The sequence below is a fragment of the Schistocerca gregaria genome, chromosome 2 (genome assembly GCF_023897955.1).
Source record: "Schistocerca gregaria isolate iqSchGreg1 chromosome 2, iqSchGreg1.2, whole genome shotgun sequence".
Lineage (NCBI taxonomy): Eukaryota > Metazoa > Arthropoda > Insecta > Orthoptera > Acrididae > Schistocerca > Schistocerca gregaria.
The window spans coordinates 448,502,646-448,522,065 of record NC_064921.1 but is presented as its reverse complement, the minus strand read 5'-3'; the positions used below and the strand labels follow the sequence as shown (position 1 = coordinate 448,522,065).

The window sequence follows — 19,420 nt, the reverse complement described above, 5'->3', positions numbered from 1 at the left end:
GCTCGCTTTTCGTAAGTTGGAGGTTGGTCATAGCATCGAGTAATATCTTTCCAGTCCGTTGCGCTGTAGGCTCAAACCTACCAAATATTAAATACCGCGTCTCTGTATCAATCAAATTACAGTTGAAGAAAGATAGAACACTGGACGCTGTGCTGGATGCTGATGACGTCTCAAGACTGTGTACTGCGTTTTTGTACAATTTTGAGATATTCTGAAATATGTGGATAAAAATCCTAAGTTAAGATCGCTAAAACATTTTTATTTTTACAACTACTTTCAGCTCATTGACGAACCATATTGTCATCAATTAAATCCGTGTACACCAGCCATCAGGATTTACACGTCGTCATAATCTGATCAGCTGAACCACTCTTACTGTCATACACAGACAAAAGTAAGTCGTCACTGATACATACAATCAAATGTCAAATACAAAAGTGAGATTTTTTTGTGGAACATAAAAAATAACAAATTTTGTTACCATTTCATTGGTTTAATTAAAAAGATGTCTAACTATTCTTTTCGAGAATCCAGCGATTAAAGACAGGAGGAAACAGCCTCACTGCACTGCTTATGGCTACAATTGGAAGTATACATACTATGTAACTTTTGGAGTAGATTTGGATTAGTGCTCACTGACACCCCAATGTTGGGTGTTAGAATACACTGATATCCATATTCATTACCGTTGCATTTATTATTAAGTAATCGTGTTTGTCTGTGACTTCTTCGTTAATCATTCGTGGGAAGATCGCATTTCCTACTGTACACAATCACGTAAACATTCATGTGGTAGGGCATGGCTTAATAGATCAGGACCTTAATATACTACTCATGGCAGTAGCTCATTCTTATAACACAGTTGACAACTACACAGGTTAGAAAAATAATAATTTATGTTTGTAATGCTACCGAAACTAAATGATATTACCTGTAATTTTATTTTTATTAGTTCATAACAAAGTTTTACAATTATATGTGCATGTAAGTAAGGAGTTATTTGGCGAACACAAGGTTCCGAATCTGGTTTAATCAACTCTAAATGGGGTAGACTGTGGGGGGAGTATTTTCTCGGTAAACCTTATCTTAACCTCCTGCACTCTCATATTCGGAGTGAGGAACTGCTGTAAGGTGTCAACGCCGGGCCGAGGCATGCGGTCGAAAGGGAAGCCCATGGAGCGGGTGTCTGGGTAGCGGCGGCCGCGCCACCCGCAGTACACCTCGGGCTGCTGGCAGCCGGAGGGCGGCGGCTGCTCCACCTGCCGACATACGCCCGCTATCAGAACACTGGAGAACGCGGCAGGTACGTGGAAGTAAAACAGACTGGAAGTAATCAGTACAATGTGATGTACAAGACATTGTCTTAAGAACTAAAGCAAACACCAAAGCAAAGCTTGCTCTGAAGATAATACACCATTAGTAGTAATTGATTGGAAGTCATCGAGTGAAACAGAAGTGATATCTGATGTTTCACAAGCAAGTGTCACAGACCCTATCTTGTATCTAATCTGTATAAATGATTTGAGAGGCAATCTGAAGAGCCCTCTCAAATGGTGCTCTCGCAAACCGTGAAGTCATCTGATCAATACAAATTACAAAATCATTTAAACAAGATATCATTATGATGCTGAATGTGACATTTGACCCTGGACAATAAAAAGTTTCAATGAATATCGAGTTCTGCCAAAAATCTTTACTGGTCAATATCGCTTATTCACGAATTAGATAACTAGTTTCAACTATTTCCGATCAACTCCAGATCTTAGTATAAAAAGTCGTTTCTAAGACTCCTTAATTCTGAATTGCAGAACAGCGATGCTCATAAATTAAGGATACTTGCCACACAACGTGGCACTACACAAAACTGGCCCTAATAGCACAGGCACATAAGGGGACACACACGACATAGATCTGGAAGTTCAGGGTATTGGTGATAAATTGAGGAAACCATCCCGAAATACATGTGCTACAAAACGCGATTGTTTCCTGCGCATGTACCCCGACATTAATATGGGATATGATCACCATGCACACGTACACAGGCCGTACAAAGGGTTGGAGTACTCTGGATCAGGTGGCAGAGCAACTGCTGGGGTATAACCTCCCATTCTTGCAGCAGTGCCTGTCGCAGCTCACGAAGTGTCCTAGGAGTGTGAAGAAGTGTAGCGATACGCCGACCGAGAGCAACCCAGACGTGCTCGACGGGGTTTAGGTCTGGAGAAGAGGCAGGCCACTCCATTCGCCTGATATCTTCTGTTTCGAGGTACTCCTCCACGATGGCAGCTCAGTGGGGCCGTGTGTTATCATCCATCAGGAGGAACGTGGGACCCACTGCACCCGTGAAAAGTCGGACATACTGCTGCAAAATGACGTTCCGATACACCTGACCTGTTACATTTTCTCTGTCAAAGACATCCAGGGGTGTACTTGCACCAATCATAATCCCACCCCACACCATTAAGCCACGACCTCCAGACAGGTCCCTTTTAAGGACTTAAGGGGTTGGTATCTGGTTCCTGGTTCACTTCAGATGAAAACCTGGCGAGAATCACTGTTCAGACTACAACTGGACTCGTCAGTGAATATAACATGAGACGACTGTTCCAGTGACCATGTACTGTGTTCTTGACACCAGGCTTTACGGGCTCTCCTGTGACCAGGGGTCAGTGGAATGCACCTTACAAGTCTCCGGGCGAATAAGCCATATCTGTTCAGTCGCCTGTAGACTGCGTGTCTGGAGACAACATCCTCAGTGGCTGCGGTCCCAAGCAAGACTACCTGCAGTATTCCGTGGCTGTCTGCGGGCACTGATGGTGATATATCGGTCTTCTTATGGTGTTTCACACTGTGGAAGTCTCATACTGTAGCGCCTGGACACGTTTCCTGTGTGCTGGTATCGTTGCCATAATCTTGAGATCACACTTTGTGGCACACGGAGGGCGTGTGCTACGACCTGCTGTGTTTGACCAGCCTCCAGTCGCCCTAGTATTGTACTCCGCATAACGCCATCAATATGTGTTCTTTGAGCCATTTTCAACACACAGTCACCTGAAAACGTCTGCACACTTACTCGCTACACCGAACTCTGACACGCACCAACACACCTCTGCGTATGTGGACTGCTTCCAGCGCCACCGTGCGGCGACCGCAGGTCAGATGCACCGCGTGGTCATGCCCCGAGGTGATTTAAACTCACAAACCGCCCACCAGAGCGTTGTTTCACCATGTATCAGCATTATCCTTAATGTATGAGCATGAGTGTAGATCAGTATACACTGGAGAGAGATTTTGGTCACATGACGAAATGGCAGATAGCTTTCACAGAATGCTATTAAATTCCCAGTTGGATAACCAGAGGTAGTCATACATAGTTTTAACGAGTACCTCGACGAAATAAAGTTATGCAATAAGTTTTTTGTTTAGTTGCAGTCAGCAATCGTGGCACACATTCAGATCACTGCTTATCAGTAGCGTAGCTCGCAGCTAGAGGATCAAGAACAACATGCAGCAGACCATTGAAGGACATTTGAAGAAGAGCAACGCTGCTACAATCCGTGTTGGGTTACTGGAAGTATACGGCAACAGTTCACCATAATATGACTGTGGTTAGGGTGGCGCAGGCGCTTCCGGTGTGGGTAAATAAGTCTGAATGAGGAACTGGCAGTCCATCTCTGAAAGACTCGTGAACGGGTGGATAACTGAAGCCCCTGGTACTCGAACACCGGCACATCACAATCGAGGTGATTGTGGAAAAAGAGAAAATCAGTCATGGGTCAGTTTTCAAAGTTCTGCACGGCGTTTTGAACATGACTAAGGTCGTCATCTGTCACCTACTATGACTGGTCGCTCCCATTCATAAAGGCCTACAAATGTGGGCTGTAGCGGAAATGCTGCAGCTGTTTCACTTACATTTAGGTGACTTTAGCCAACTAGCTGCCATGAACGAATGTTGGACTTATCACGCTGAAACCGAGACAGTGGAGCAAATAAAGCAGTGGAAACAAGCAGATTCTTCATTGACAATAAAACACGGAGATGTGAATATCATAGAGCAAGATGATGCTTAGCGTTTTTTGCGGCTGTATGGTTGTGGTGCAAACAGAGGCAGACCGTCACAGGAATATGCTACCGAAGCTACAGGAAGCTGTCCAAGGTGGTGTGTTTGCTTCAGAACGCCCCAGCTCTGTCCGCGCTTCATTCAGCTATCAGATTTTGGGTCACTCCCTCGTATTCTCCTGACATGGCACCCACTGACTTCTTCTTTCATCGGACGAGGAAACAATTGCGTGGCAGATTTTCCAGATTAACGACGAGGTGAGTTTCAAGGTGTGAAGTTTCCTTAAAAGCCAAAGTGCAGACCTATACAACCAAGGTCTCCGCCAAATCATCTATTGTCGCAAAACATGTATCGCATTAGAGGACTTATATGTAGAGAAAAATGAACTCCATCATGATGTTTCATGGTAACAGCTTGACTTTTTTTTAGGTAATAATTAAAACTTTATGGGTATCCCTCGTAGTTTTAATACGAACATTCTGTATATATTGTTCTTAATCATCATGACGTATAACATTTGCTGTTGGATAAGGAATTTCTCCAGGCTTTTCCATTCATTATAGTCTTCAGCAATACGCAAGAATTTTGATGTACACGTTTCAGTTGGCGTCTGCCACTCTCCATTAAGTCGACATCTCTCTATTAAATCCACAAAAAATTCTTCCTCCTTCCACTTACTATCCATTCGCCTCCATCTTCATTTCATTACGATCATAATTGTTTCTTCCAAGCCATTCTGTTCCCTGATATTACGTTTCCTTTCCTGTCTGTCTCATTAATTCCCAACATACGTCCGTCAATTATCTCAGAGAAATCATTCAAACTTTCCTCATTAAAAGTCCATGTCCCACTTTCATAAGTCAACATCGTTAGCACACAGTAATTGTAAACTTAACGTTTCACATGCATTGGAGGTATCGTTTCAAAACTCCCTATTTAGCTGATGAAAAACACTCCAGTCGAACTTCAATTATTCTGTTTATTTCTTAGCCGTCCATACAGACATTGTCCTCAGCTGACCTATACAGAAACTTCGCTCTACCGATTCTGTGACTTCATTGTTGATTACATGTTAATTTGAACTTATTGCAGCTGACTTTCACTGCCATTTTAAAAAAAAAGCTGTTTGAAGCTCTTCCTTTCGCAACTGGAGTTTGCTTTTACAAGAGGTAAACAGTCCAATGCATAAGAAATAGTTTAGATATCTTACCATTAACATCTATTCACTAATAATAAAAACAAATACTTATTAAGTTTCTTTAATCCTTACACCATTCAGCATTAAACCATTTTCAAAGGAGCAAAATCCTTCTGATACGAAGTATCGCATCAAAAGTAAATATCAAGTAGCTTAAGTACAGGATAAAATAAATATAGTAAATACTTATATTAAAGATGAGAGTTTTATTATATAAGTGCAGAATATGACCACCACGTCTCACAAAGCTTTTAAGCAATATATATCTTCCATGTACAAAGCATTTCTTCTTCATCTTCTTATTAACCCTGACTATGGGATTGCTAATAAATATGCCGACATGAAATCTCCTTGCCTTATTCGTGTTTCAGTCATAGATTTTTGATTGTACTGAAGTAGTCAAATGGAACTCGACAGTTTCTTCAGAATAATACAATAAGTTCAATCAGTGTCTTCACTCTCAAGATGCGTTAATGCTTAGTCCAGAGTGCAGCTTCCACCAAGGCCGTGCCTCACGAAATCTGCCGCTACCTGTCGTAGTTTACAGCGCACGCTACGCCCGTGTGCCTTCTTTTAGTTATTCCACTAGAGTCTTTTTATAACAGTGCAACTAGCACGTCGCTGGCTGCAACCCCGACTAAACCCGCCTCCATAGCCGAGATCGTTAACATATGATTGTGAAATTGCTTTTGACTTGGACATTACTGATTCGACTCCTGCTTCTAGATAAATTTTCACTTCCAGCAGTGAGAGGAGACATGGTCGCCCGTAGTTCCTCGTCATCAGACTTCATCCCAAGTTCTGAATTAAATTCCAAAGCACTTCGCAGTCTCTCATGGAGTCAGAACATGCGGCAACTGTTGATAGTAGTGATTCGTCCATGGGAGGAAGACGTTTAAGTTCGCCGCCCCCTTTCCTACTGTTATTCAAGAGTAGCAGAACATTTAACGACACAAGGTTTCAATCTCTCTATTCTTTACATCCAAATCAAGGCACAATATCTGCACTGTACAAACATTCAGCGTTGTCATCCACACAACATTCACGTCTGACACTTCATTGCACGTAGGTGGAGGGAAATGGCAAACCACCACAAGAAGGGCCTTTCTCAAGAGGCCAGTGAGGGGTTCTTGAATTTTCTTCAACGCTCATTTCCTTAGACAGGAACTGATCTTAAATGACTGCAAACTTGATTGCTACTGACATAAACTCAAATATTTTGATTTCAGTATAAGCAAGATTGTATGGTAGCAGTTCTATGTAGCAAAGTAATTGATGTAATTAACAACTGAATCTACACAATTGAAGCATCCATCCCTAGTTCCCCAGTCCAAATGGTTCAAATGGTTCTGAGCACTATGGGACTTAACATCTATGGTCATCAGTCCCCTAGAACTTAGAACTACTTAAACCTAACTACATTACACAACACCCAGCCATCACGAGGCAGAGAAAATCCCTTACCCCGCCGGGAATCGAACCCGGGAACCCGGGCGTGGGAAGCGAGAACGCTACCGCGTTCCCCAGTCACTTGCAGTCTTAATCATAACGTAAGGAATGGTATGTAAGCGTATTTGACAAATACAGCAATGTACAAGGACAATAAGTTACTAATTATTGATTTAAACTGAATCTGTTGTAGAAGTAGTCCTGAAGTTCGGCAATAAGCAACGTTATAGCCCAGGGTAATCAGGAAAGTTACTTCCTTAGGAGGCAAACTGTAAGCAGACTTGAAATGTAAAAAGCTATTTCTCTTCACTGGAAGCTAAACGGAGAGCTAAATGGTTGTTATCTGTAAGGTCGACTGATGGGATAAAAAACAAAGGAGATTGGGTGATGTTCGATTTATAGTGGAAATGATCACATCCCGTCAATAACAAAGCAGTTTCAACGCAATCAAAGAAGGACAATCCTGCAAAGTCTTCATCGTAACTGAGAACGCAAGCGTTTAAAAGCCTAATGCTGAAAGGTAACGTCAGAACAGTCGCAAGGGTTAAGACTGAACCACTCCTTTCATTATTATAACTAGAATAATACACGTATTTCACAGAAAGAACAATGAACCCCTCTTGTAATAGAAATAAATGAAATTATGAAATTTTTCGTAACACGTGTGTTGTTATAGATTGACACAGATTAACATGGAAGAAACAGAATTAACTACTTGTGACGACTGACGAAAGGCTGTAATACTTACTAGACACAGCTTAAAAGGTTATTCTCAAATAGAAATAATGAACAATATTTGGAACACAAATCAAGAAAACATTATTCGAACAAGGCTAAACTGCAATGATGAAGAACTCAACTTCGCCAAATTCTCAATATACGGATAGGTAATATACTTCGAAATTTCAAAATACGAGATAAGAATTTACTCTCTTCTTATCAGTATTACGCATAATCTTGCTTTCACAAGGGAATTCATTATATCAAACTATATACTTAGAGCGTTCAATTGCACGTCGGATTCTGGACGACAAAGGAACATTTCATGCGTGGAGTTCATTCATTAATCAGTAGGCAAAATCGATCATAGGGCTGTGATAACGCTTAAAATAAAACTTATTTTGATTAACAGTTGGAGTTCAGTTTGACAGATAATATTATTAATTACATACGTGATCTTTAGCGTAGTCAGACACCATTACGAATAGTTCGGCTGCAAGTCCCTCGGGCTTTCCCTTCGGAACAAGCATGTGATGTGGCCATCCACATCCACAGTAGACGAAACCATCTGAATTCGTGGGATCGGAGCTGTTCAAATTAATAAAAGTGCGCTCAATAGGCACTGTCACAGTTGATTGTACAGACGGCCGCTCAAATCTATTGGTACCAGGAAGCACTGTAAAATAGACGCACTGTAAGTACAAGCAGTAGAACTATGTAAACTTTGCGTTTGACTTCACCATTCAAGATACAAATTACATTTACATTATATTACATTGCTTTACACTAATATGTGTTACATAGATCATGAATACGACATTTCGTAATGATGTTGAACGTGTCAGTTTAAAATAAGTTTTCATTACAGAATATATATTATTTTTTACACTTATTACTTCATACCTAAAAATCATCTATTGAGTAGAAGGAGTTGTCATTCATAAATTCTTTTAATTTGTTTTTAAATGTTGATTCGCTATCTGTCAGATCTGTCATACTTTTAATACTATCTGCCACATGACTAACGATTTTTGTGGCAGCATAATTCACCCCTTTCTGTGCCAAATTCAGATTCAACACAGAACTGTAAAGATCATCCTATCTTCTAGCAATTATTTTTCAACTGGGATGGATTATCAATGACAAATTTTATAAGTGAATATATGAATTGCAACGGTACTGCGAATATCTCGAGTTCCTTTAATAAATGTCTACAGGGTTATCTTGCGCGGGCTCCAGCTATTATTCTGATTACGCGCTCTTCTGCACTGAGTATTTTTTCTCTTAATGATGCCATGTGAAAGCATAGAATCAAAATAGCCATAATAGGCTAATTCACTGATAAGTCTATCACCGAAATTTGCAATAACCCTGATAGCATAAGTAGCTCAACCTAACTGCTTCAGCAGATCATCGATGTGTTTCTCCCAATTCAATTTCTCATCGGTGCACACACCATGAAATTTTGAATATTCTACCTTAGCAACAGACTTCTGTTCAAAGTCTATATTTATCAATGGCATTATGCCATTTAGAGTAGAGAATTGTATATACTGTTTTCACATAATTTAGTGAGACTCCATTTGCAGTGAATTGCTTAATAACTTTATGAAAGGCATTATTTAAAATTTCTCAGCTAATTTTTCTTTATGGGATGCGATTACTACACTTGTGTCATCAAAAAAAAAAAAAAAAAAACTAGTTTTGCGAGTTCGTGAATGTAGAGTGGTAAATCATTAATACATATTGAGAAAAATAAAAACCCAAGTCCTAATCCTGTGTGACACCACTCTTGACACATCCCCAGTTAGACCGAGCGAGGTGGTGCAGTGGTTAGACACTGGACTCGCATTCGGGAGGACGACGGTTCAATGCCGCGTCCGGTCATCCTGATTTAGGTTTTCCGTGATTTCCCTAAATAACTCCAGGGAAATGCCGGAATGGTTCCTTTAAAAGGGCACGGCCGACTTCCTTCCCCATCCTTTCCTAACCCGATGAGACCGATGACCACGCTGTCTGGTCTCCTTTCCAAAACAACCAACCAGTTAGAGCAGTCTGTTGATTTTTACAGACTATGTTACTGTTAATTTCAACTTCCTGCATTCTTCCAATTAACTATGAATTAGGTCATTTGTGCTCTGTCCCACTCATACTACAATACTTAGCTTATCTAGAAAAATTTCAGCATTCACACATTCAAAAGCCTTTGAGAGATCACAAAATATTCCAGTGGGTGATGTTAATTTATTCAGAGCATTTAATATTTGATCAGTGAAGGCATATATAGCATTTTCTGTTGAAACACCTTTCTGAGGACCAAATTGTCATTTTGTTAATAGTTCATTTTTACTAATATGTGAAGCTACTCTTGAATACATTTCTTTTTCAAGAATTTTGGTAAAGCCGTCGGAAACTAGATAAGGCAGTAGTTGTTAGCATCAGACTTATCCCCTTTTTTATGCAAGGCTTTAACGATAGCAAAATTCAGTCTGTCTGGAAAAGTGCCCTCTTTCAGTGAGCTGAGAATCCAACTCATCTGTTGTGAACACGCTTTTAGTGCTCTGTTGCAAATGCCATCAATTTCATGCGAGCTTTTACTTTTGAATGAATTTATTATTTTCCTAATTTCAGTAGGTGAGGTTTCATCAAATTGCATATGTATTGCCTCTTCCATATGCAGCCTTGCATTTTCTTATGAATAGCTAGATCCTATTTTCCACACAACACTTAAAATTGATTATTAAATATTTCTGACTTTTTGTTAACAAACTTTTCATTAGGTTTGACTGAAATACAGCCTTCCTGTACTCTCAGTTGCTCTGTTTGCCTTTTAACAATATTCCAAATTGTTTTAATTTTATCATCAGTGGTGCTAAGCTCAGACATAATGCACATAATTCTGGAATTTTTAATAAGTTTCCTTACTACAGTGCAGTAGTTTTTATAATGTTTCATTTTTTCTGGATAATTACTCCGTCTAGTGATAAGATAATTCCACTTTTCTGTTTACAAGATATTTTCATCCTTTTGGTAAGCCATGGCTTTTTATATAGTTTCTTACAAGTATGTTTAGCTGTTTCCTTAAGGAATTTTTTTTCAAATACACTCACAAAGATATCATGAAATAGATTAAATTTTAAATTAGCATCAGGTTTGGTGTACACCTCGTCCCATTCCAACTGTTGCAAGCTTTCCCCAAAATTTGCAATTGTTAAATCGTTAGTTCAACTCACCATTTTGGAGGACTGTTTTGCTTTACTGTATGGACTGTCATATACTGTAACTATCTGTGCATCTCGATCAGACAGACCATACGTAACAGCAAAAGTTTTTATTTTATTAAATTAATTTAGGTCTACAAAAACATTACCTATCTGTATGCTGCTTTCCCCTACCACCCGAGTGGGAAATCAATTACTGACGTCAAACTGAAATAACCAAGTCAATGTCAAGCTTTCTATCACACTCTTCCAGATAATCTACATTGAAATCCCCACAAACAATAATTTGCTTTCCTCTGGCTGACAGATGGCACAACAAATAATCCAAGTTTTTCAAAAAATAGCTGAAAATTTCCGGATGGTGACCTATACAAAGCTACAGTTGTAAAAATATCATTATTTAGTTTCAGCTCATACTCACATGCTTCTATATGTTGCTCTTCACAAAATATTTTAGTTTCTAAATTTTTCACACGATGACAAATCTTAACGTATACGGCAATTCCTCCTCTCTCTACAGTGTCTCTACTTACATGTGGTGAAAGCTTGTATTGACCTACATCTACCTATTCCATATTTGTGACTTTATGATGTTCAGACAGGCATAGTACATATATTCCATCCTCAGATTCTCAATATTCTAAACACACAACAAGCTGATCTACTTTGGTTTTTAATCCCCTGAAATTCTGGTGCAATATACTAACACTATTTTCCACTGTACTTTCATGAGAATCTTGCGACATATTAACATTATTTTTCACTCTACTTTTATGTGAATCTTGTGATATTTTAACTTCCTTAGTATCTGCCTGCCTGAGCTTCTCATTTAGCATAATTTCATTGTGTTAATCATTGGACACTGAAAGTAGCCTAAAAAAGAGGTACTCCCATGAGTTTCAGTGCTTCCCCTTAAAGATTTTGCTATCATCCCAGCTAGTTAACTCTTCTCTTTCCTATTGAGATGCAGGTTACACCTTGTGAAGTCCCATCTACCAATAGCATCAACAGGAAATTGATGACAAAGTACAGTAGCTACCCGAAGCGGCTGATCTAGCTCCATATTCACTCTCCTGACAGAGCTGTTCAATTGGGGCCGATCATACCGCGTGAAAGCAGGAACCAAGCCAACATTTGTATGGTTCGTTGCAGATGCTATACTGTTGCTATACTGATGCTATACTGTTCTTTTACTTGCTATTGGTAATATCAGAACACATAAGAAACTGAATGTTTCGAAATACATACGTAATGACTGAATTCTGAAGAACTACTGCTTAACAAAAAGTTCTGTAAGAAAGTATAAGCTATTTTGAGGTGTGACTGTTTAAAAGTAGTTAGTAAGTACATCTCAATTACTAACCGGACTCCATTCACTAATATAATATGTAGGAAACGAGATTAATCTGTTTCCTACGTATGTGAAGAAATGAACGTTACTTACAGTCAACACTGAAACGATCCATTTCAATGAATTGAAGCTTTTGCTCTCTAAACAACATAGGCAGACCTCCTCCATCATACTTAGGTGCCAAAAATATTCTCACGGTGCCTCTTACCGGAGGTCCTGCATTTTCCACCTGTATTTTAAGAAAAAAGTGAGCATATTTAGAACGGTGAAATAACGAAAATGGATAATAGACAAAAAAACATTTGTCGTAATTGATACAAGAGCATGTGAGAAAACTAAACGATACAAAATAACAGTTGCGCTGGCTGAGATCTTTTAAAGTTCTTCACTCGGCTTCTACATATGTTGGCTCTATCAGTTCCGTTATTCTGTAAGATAATATGAGCCTGCTTTAAAATTGGAACCCACTTTAAAACTGCAGGCGTTTCGGTACAATGACAAGCGCAAGACACATAATAGCATTTTGTACAGCGCGGCGGGGGACGGCGAGTGAACTGCCGAGATTTTTTGTGTCTTCGCGACCAATACAAGATACTACTTGTCGTCCTTCGAAGTAGCTGCAGTAAACTCTCACTCAGAATCAACAAGAGCTGCTTCTCTTATACCAAAATACGTGTGAAATTAGTTTCCTTCAAGTTTCATTAAAATAGAAAATAAATCACTACATATACTGCCTTCATTCACCCGCCAAGTTAGCCGAGAGCGCTAATGCGCTGCTTCCAGGACTCGGGTAGGCGCGCCGGCCCCGGATCGAAACCGCCTGCCGGATTAACAACGAGGGCTGGTGTGCCGGCCAGCCTGGATGTGGTTTTTAGGCGGTTTTCCACATCCCTCTAGGTGAATACCGGGCTGGTCCCCAGGTCCTGCCTCGGATACACGACTCGCTTGAAAGACATCCGCACTTTTCCATGATTTACACTAGACGCAGACAGATGGGGTACTCTGATTCCATCCTGGGGGTTACGCGTTGGCGACAGGAAAGGCATCCGGCCACCCCTTCAGCTTAACATGCCAAATCTGGTTTAACCACGCCAACCTCGCTCAAAAAATGGGGGACTAAGGCAAAAGCGGTAGACAGGTATACTGCCTTCACTCCATTTTGGAAGTCTGTTACACTATCAGAATCAAAACCTTCACACAACTTTAACAACATACAGGATGGCAATTATTGAACTACACTCCTGGAAATTGAAATAAGAACACCGTGAATTCATTGTCCCAGGAAGGGGAAATTTTATTGACACATTCCTGGGGTCAGATACATCACATGATCACACTGACAGAACCACAGGCACATAGACACAGGCAACAGAGCATGCACAATGCCGGCACTAGTACAGTGTATATCCACCTTTCGCAGCAATGCAGGCTCCTATTCTCCCATGGAGACGATCGTAGAGATGCTGGATGTAGTCCTGTGGAACGGCTTGCCATGCCATTTCCACCTGGCGCCTCAGTTGGACCAGCGTTCGTGCTGGACATGCAGACCGCGTGAGACGACGTTTCATCCAGTCCCAAACATGCTCAATGCGGGACAGATCCGGAGATCTTGCTGGCCAGGGAAGTTGACTTACACCTTCTAGAGCACGTTGGGTGGCACGGGATACATGGGGACGTGCATTGTCCTGTTGGAACAGCAAGTTCCCTTGCCGGTCTAGGAATGGTAGAACGATGGGTTCGATGACGGTTTGGATGTACCGTGCACTATTCAGTGTCCCCTCGACGATCACCAGAGGTGTACGGCCAGTGTAGGAGATCGCTCCCCACACCATGATGCCGGGTGTTGGCCCTGAGTGCCTCGGTCGTATGCAGTCCTGATTGTGGCACTCACCTGCACGGCGCCAAACACGCATACGACCATCATTGGCACCAAGGCAGAAGCGACTCTCATCGCTGAAGACGACACATCTCCATTCGTCCCTCCATTCACGCCTGTCGCGACACCACTGAAGGAGGGCTGCACGATGTTGGGGCGTGAGCGGAAGACGGCCTAACGGTGTGCGGGACCGTAGCCCAGCTTCATGGAGACGGTTGCGAATGGTTCTCGCCGATACCCCAGGAGCAACAGTGTCCCTAATATGCTGGGAAGTGGCGGTGCGGTCCCCTACGGCACTGTGTAGGATCCTACGGTCTTGGCGTGCATCCGTGCGTCGCTGCGGTCCGGTCCCAGGTCGCCGGGCACTTGTACCTTCCGCCGACCACTGGCGACAACATCGATGTACTGTGGAGACCTCACGCCCCAAGTGTTGAGCAATTCGGCGGTACGTCCACCCGGCCTCCCGCATGCCCACTATACGCCCTCGCTCAAAGTCCGTCAACTGCACATACGGTTCACGTCCACGCTGTCGCGGCATGCTACCAGTGTTAAAGACTGCGATGGAGCTCCGTATGCCACGGCAAACTGGTTGACACTGACGGCGGCGGCGCACAAATGCTGCGCAGCTAGCGCCATTCGACGGCCAACACCGCGGTTCCTGGTGTGTCCGCTGTGCCGTGCGTGTGATCATTGCTTGTACAGCCCTCTCGCAGTGTCTGGAGCAATTATGGTGGGTGTGACACACCGGTGTCAATGTGTTCTTTTTTCCATTTCCAGGAGTGTATATGAAGTAAAATCGTCATAAGTTTGCTTTAGGACGTTCAAACTGCATGGTTGCCTGCAGGGCACGATGGGAATTAGCTTCCGCTGTATGGTTTGGTTTAGCGACGAAGTCCAGTTTCATATGGATGGGTTCGTCAATAGCCAAAATTGGCTCGTTGGAGAATGCGCATTTCGCAATCGAGAAGTCTCTTCACCCTCAACGGGTGATTGTGTGGCGTGCAATATCCAGTCACGGAATAATTGGTTCAATATTCATTGATGGCACGGTGACTACCGAACTTTATGTGAAGGGTTTGGAAGATGATTTTATTCCTATTATCCAGAGTGGCCCTGAGTTCTACAAGATGTGGTTCATGCAAACGGAACTCGACCCCATTGGAGCAGGTGAGTGTTTGATGTCCTGGAGGAGTACTTTGGGGACCGCAATCTGGCTCTGGGGTACCCAGAGGCCACTGGCATGGGCCTCGATTGGCCGCCATGTTCTCCGGATCGGAACACATGCGACTCCTTTTAGTGAGGCTATATTAAAGACAAGGTGCACAACCCCAAAATCATTGCTGCACTGAAAACATCCATTCTGGAGGTCATCGACAGCATCGATGTTCCGTCATTTCAGCGAGTCATGCAGAATTTCGCTATTCGTCTGCACCACATCATCGCCAATAGTGGCAGGCATGTCGAATATCTGTAGTGGCATACATCTTGAATAAAGTGTGTGCACGCCGTAGTTTGTGACTAACTTACGTGAATCTATTGCAATCGTCTTGTAGTAAGGGTGCCTGTTTCCGGACGAACACTATATTACATCTAAAGCGTTTAGTTGACAGTAAAACTAAACGCTTTAGATGTAATACAGTGTTTGTCCGGAAACAGGCACCCTTACTACAAGACGCTTGCAATAGATGCACACTGGCCTGGAGTAAGGTGAAGTTACAAAGGCATTTCATTGTTTAAAACTCATCAAATCGGTGGTATCACAAGCAAAGTACATTTACCAACATCCAAAACAAGATCAAAGTCTCTTCAATGTGGTCCATACCATTTTTAAAAACTCTGTTGTATTTATGTCAGAAGGAACAATGTTCTAACTGTTAAAGTAACGCAGCTCCAAACGGAATACAGTCACAGCATATTTCAGCATTACCTACGACCCTTACCAGGTATGACTCGTAGAGGGAACAGAGAAGATCGAAAGAAGAGTAACACGCTTCGTCACGAGTCCGTTCAATATGTGCGAAAGCGGCACGGAGATGATTATACCATTCGAGTGGTATGCGAGACAAGAGAGGCGTTGTGTATCTCGGTGTGGTTTACTATTGAAATTCCGAGACTATTCTTCCGTAGAAGAGTTAAGCAACATATTGCTTCTTCCTACTTATATACACTTCCTGACAACAAATGTGAAGCACTCAGAAGTCGGATGTCAGTGTAACTTAGTACATGCACACACCCTCAGTGGGTATGTAAATGACTAGAGTTGCAATTCTCTGAGACAGGCAGAACGACTGCGAGAGTGCATTAGTGTTGTTCGTGTCTAGTGTTGTTACGAAGCCTAGTAGGGTGTACAAAACCAAACAGCGTCAGATGTTGAGTGATCAGTGTGAAGGACACGGAGGTACCACGTTCCCTTGGTATGTAGCGTGTTACCATCACCTAACAACATTTGACAGTGGCCTTATTATGGGTAATTCTTTAGCCGCCTTATTGAATCGTGCAACATCTTAATTTTTTAGGTGTTCCTAAACAACAGTGGCCCGATGTTAGACTGCGTGGGAACATGAGGGCAAGCATACTATTCGCAAAAGTTGCGTCGACTACTTCTTGTACACCAAGCACATCGTAGCCCCTTCATAACTGCGCCTGTCACCCGGGAACAGGTAATGGAATCCTTGCAACATTCTGTTTCATCTGTCAGCATTGGTTGGAGACTAGCCGCAATACATAAACATCGTGGTGCCATTTTTCAACAGCACAATCCCGTCCACAAAAGACGTGCGTATCTACAAATTCCTTGTGCGATGTTAATGTTCTCCTGTGGGCAGTAATATCCCCAGGTCTGTCCCCTACATAATAAACACTACGTGATCAAAATTATCTGAGCACTCCCAAAAACATACGTTTTTCGTATTAGGTGCTTTGTGTTGCAGCCTGCTGCCAGGTACTCCATATCAGCGACCTCAGTAGTCATTAGACATCGTGAGAGAGCAGAATGGGGCGCCCAGCGGAACTCACGCAGTTGGAACGTGGTCAGCTGATTGGATGTCACTCGTGTCATACGCCATTACGCGAGATTTCCACACTCCTAAACATCCCTAGGTCCGATGATAATCAAATGGAAAGGAGAAGGGACACAAAAGCGTAGAGGCCGATCTCGTCTGTTGACTGACAGCCGAGTTGAAGAGGGTCAGACTTGTATCCAGACCATCACATAGGAATTCCAAACTGCATCAGGATCCACTGCAAATACTATGACACTTCAGCGGGAGATGAGAAAATTTGAGCCGGCCGCTGTGGCCGAGTGGTTCTAGGCGCTTCAGTCCGGAACCGCGCTGCTTCTACGGTTGCAGTTTCGAAACCTGCCTCGGGCATGGCTGAGTGTGATGTCCTTAGGTTAGCTAGGTTTAAGTAGTTCTGAGTCTAGGGGACTGATGATCTAAGATATTAAGTCGCATAGTGCTTAAAGCCATTTGACCATTTGAGACAACTTGTATTTCATGGTAGAGTGGCTGCTCATAAGACACACATCACGCCGGTAAATGCCACACGACACCTAGCTTGGTGTAAGGAGCCTAAACATTGGACGATTGAACTGTGGAAAAACGTTGTATAGAGTGACGTATCATGGTACACAAATGTGGCTATCCGACGGCAGCGAGTGGGTATGGCGAATGCCCTGTGAACGTCATCTGCCAGCGTTTATAGTGCCAACAGTAAACTTGGGAGGCGGTGTTGTAATGGTGTGGTCGTGTTTTTCATGGAGGGGACTTGCACCCCTTGTTGATTTGCGTGGCACTATCACATCACAGGCCTACAGTCATGTTTTAACCACCTTCTTCCTTCCCACTGTTGAAGAGCAATTCGGAAATGGCGAATCTTCATCTTTCAACACGAGCGAACACTTGTTCATAATGCACAGCCTGTAGCGGAGTGGTTACACGACATTAGTATCCCTGTAATGGACTGGCCTGCATAGAGTCCTGACCTGAATCCTATGGGATGTTTTGGAACGCCGACTTCGTGCCAGGCCTCACCGACAGACATCGATACCTCTCCTGACTGCGGCATTCCGTGAAAAATGGTTTGCCATTCCCCAAGAAATCTTGCAGCACCTAATTGAACGTATGCCTGCGAGAGCGGAAGCTGTCATCATGGTTAAGGGTGGGCCAACACCATATTGAATTCCAGTATTACAGATGGAGGGTGCCACTAACTTGTAAGTCGTTTTAGCCAGGTTGTCGGATACTTTTGATCACATAGTGCATGTGGCGCAAACTAGGCCGTCAACTCCGACCCACTGTCAGTATCCACGACATAAATGAGCAGTTAAAGAAGTTGTGGGTCAGTTTGCCATAGTAGAGAATACAACAGCTTTATGATATCTTTCCCAACCAAATCAGAGCACGCATCCAGGCCTGAAGGGGTGCAACATCATAGTGATTAGGGGGTTCATATGGCCAAGTTCTTTATAAATTTGATTCGATTTTGTAATCGCCGAAATAACATCACGTACCCTCTCAATTCGTGAAGTTTTATTTCGGTTCCTCTTCCCCTTCTGGGCGTTTCACTTTCTTCTCAGACAGTATGTATCGTGAACGGACTGCGAAAATAACATTGGAAAGATTCGACGTCATACGAAGCTTACCAATAGTTTTTCTTCCCGCGCACCATCCGTCACTGAATTTGGCAAGTGTGGAAGTAATAGTAGTCCTCGAAGTATGGTGCCCGTAGTACAAGGGCTATTTTTATTTTAAGGTCAGATCGGTAGAAAAATGGAAACCATAGTGAAATTCAATTTTTTTTTTTTTTTTTTTTTTTTTTTACTTTCAGCTTTTAGCAACAGGTTCCAGCTACATTTCTACATAGTAGTCACTTCGACTTAGACGTTTGTCATTGTGTGGTATCAACTTTCCAATGCCCTCGTGACAGAAGGTAGCCGCCTGTTTTCCGGCAATTCTGTATTCTGGTCTGCAACTCGTTATTTGTGCCAAAATGCTGACCTTATAGCCAGTGGTCCATGTTTGCAAAGAAATGAAAATCGGAGGGACCCAAGTTCCGGCTGTATGGTGGGTGATCACACTTTCCCATCGGAAACGTTACAGGAGTGTCTATGTTGCAACTGTACCGTGAGGCCGAGCATTAACATGAAGAAGAAAATGCCTATAACAACATTCCTCTTCACTTGTTATCATAAACGATTTCCTTGGATTGCCTTAGCCAATCGCCAAACAAGATCATCGGTTGACACTTGCTTCATTCTCTGACCGCCTGCATCATGAACGTCAATACGTCCTGCTTCAAGGTTCCTGGATCACTGTCGCTCTTTATCTTACACTCCATTACACATCATCAAGTGGTTTGTCAAGTTTTAGATGAAGATGTTAATTAAGAAAAATGTCCATGTCTCTATTACTTACCAACAGTGGGTATTTTTAATGTTACTACCAGTACACAAATGGAAGTACACGCGGTTTTACAAAAGGGTAATCACGCTGATGGCAAGAAAACATTTTCAAGACTTTCTAGTCAAGTTATACGTTGAACTGCT

At 42.4% G+C, this 19,420-nt stretch overlaps 1 protein-coding gene across 2 annotated transcripts in view; it reads right to left on the bottom strand.

Moving 5' to 3' along the window:
* Nucleotides 1-238: 238 nt before the first annotated feature.
* Nucleotides 239-19,420, bottom strand: part of LOC126325594 (phenoloxidase 1-like) — a 195,850-nt gene continuing 176,668 nt past the window's right edge. Inside the window, exons 11-13 of one of the 2 annotated variants that reach the window (XM_049995263.1) lie at nucleotides 12,090-12,225; nucleotides 7,877-8,100; nucleotides 239-1,259 (exon numbers count right to left, since the gene is read on the bottom strand). In XM_049995263.1, coding sequence (XP_049851220.1) covers nucleotides 1,029-1,259; nucleotides 7,877-8,100; nucleotides 12,090-12,225 — 591 coding nt within the window. In that variant the 3' untranslated portion in view covers nucleotides 239-1,028. The remainder of the gene's footprint in view (nucleotides 1,260-7,876; nucleotides 8,101-12,089; nucleotides 12,226-19,420) is intronic. The other variant, XM_049995262.1, reaches the window with a different exon arrangement.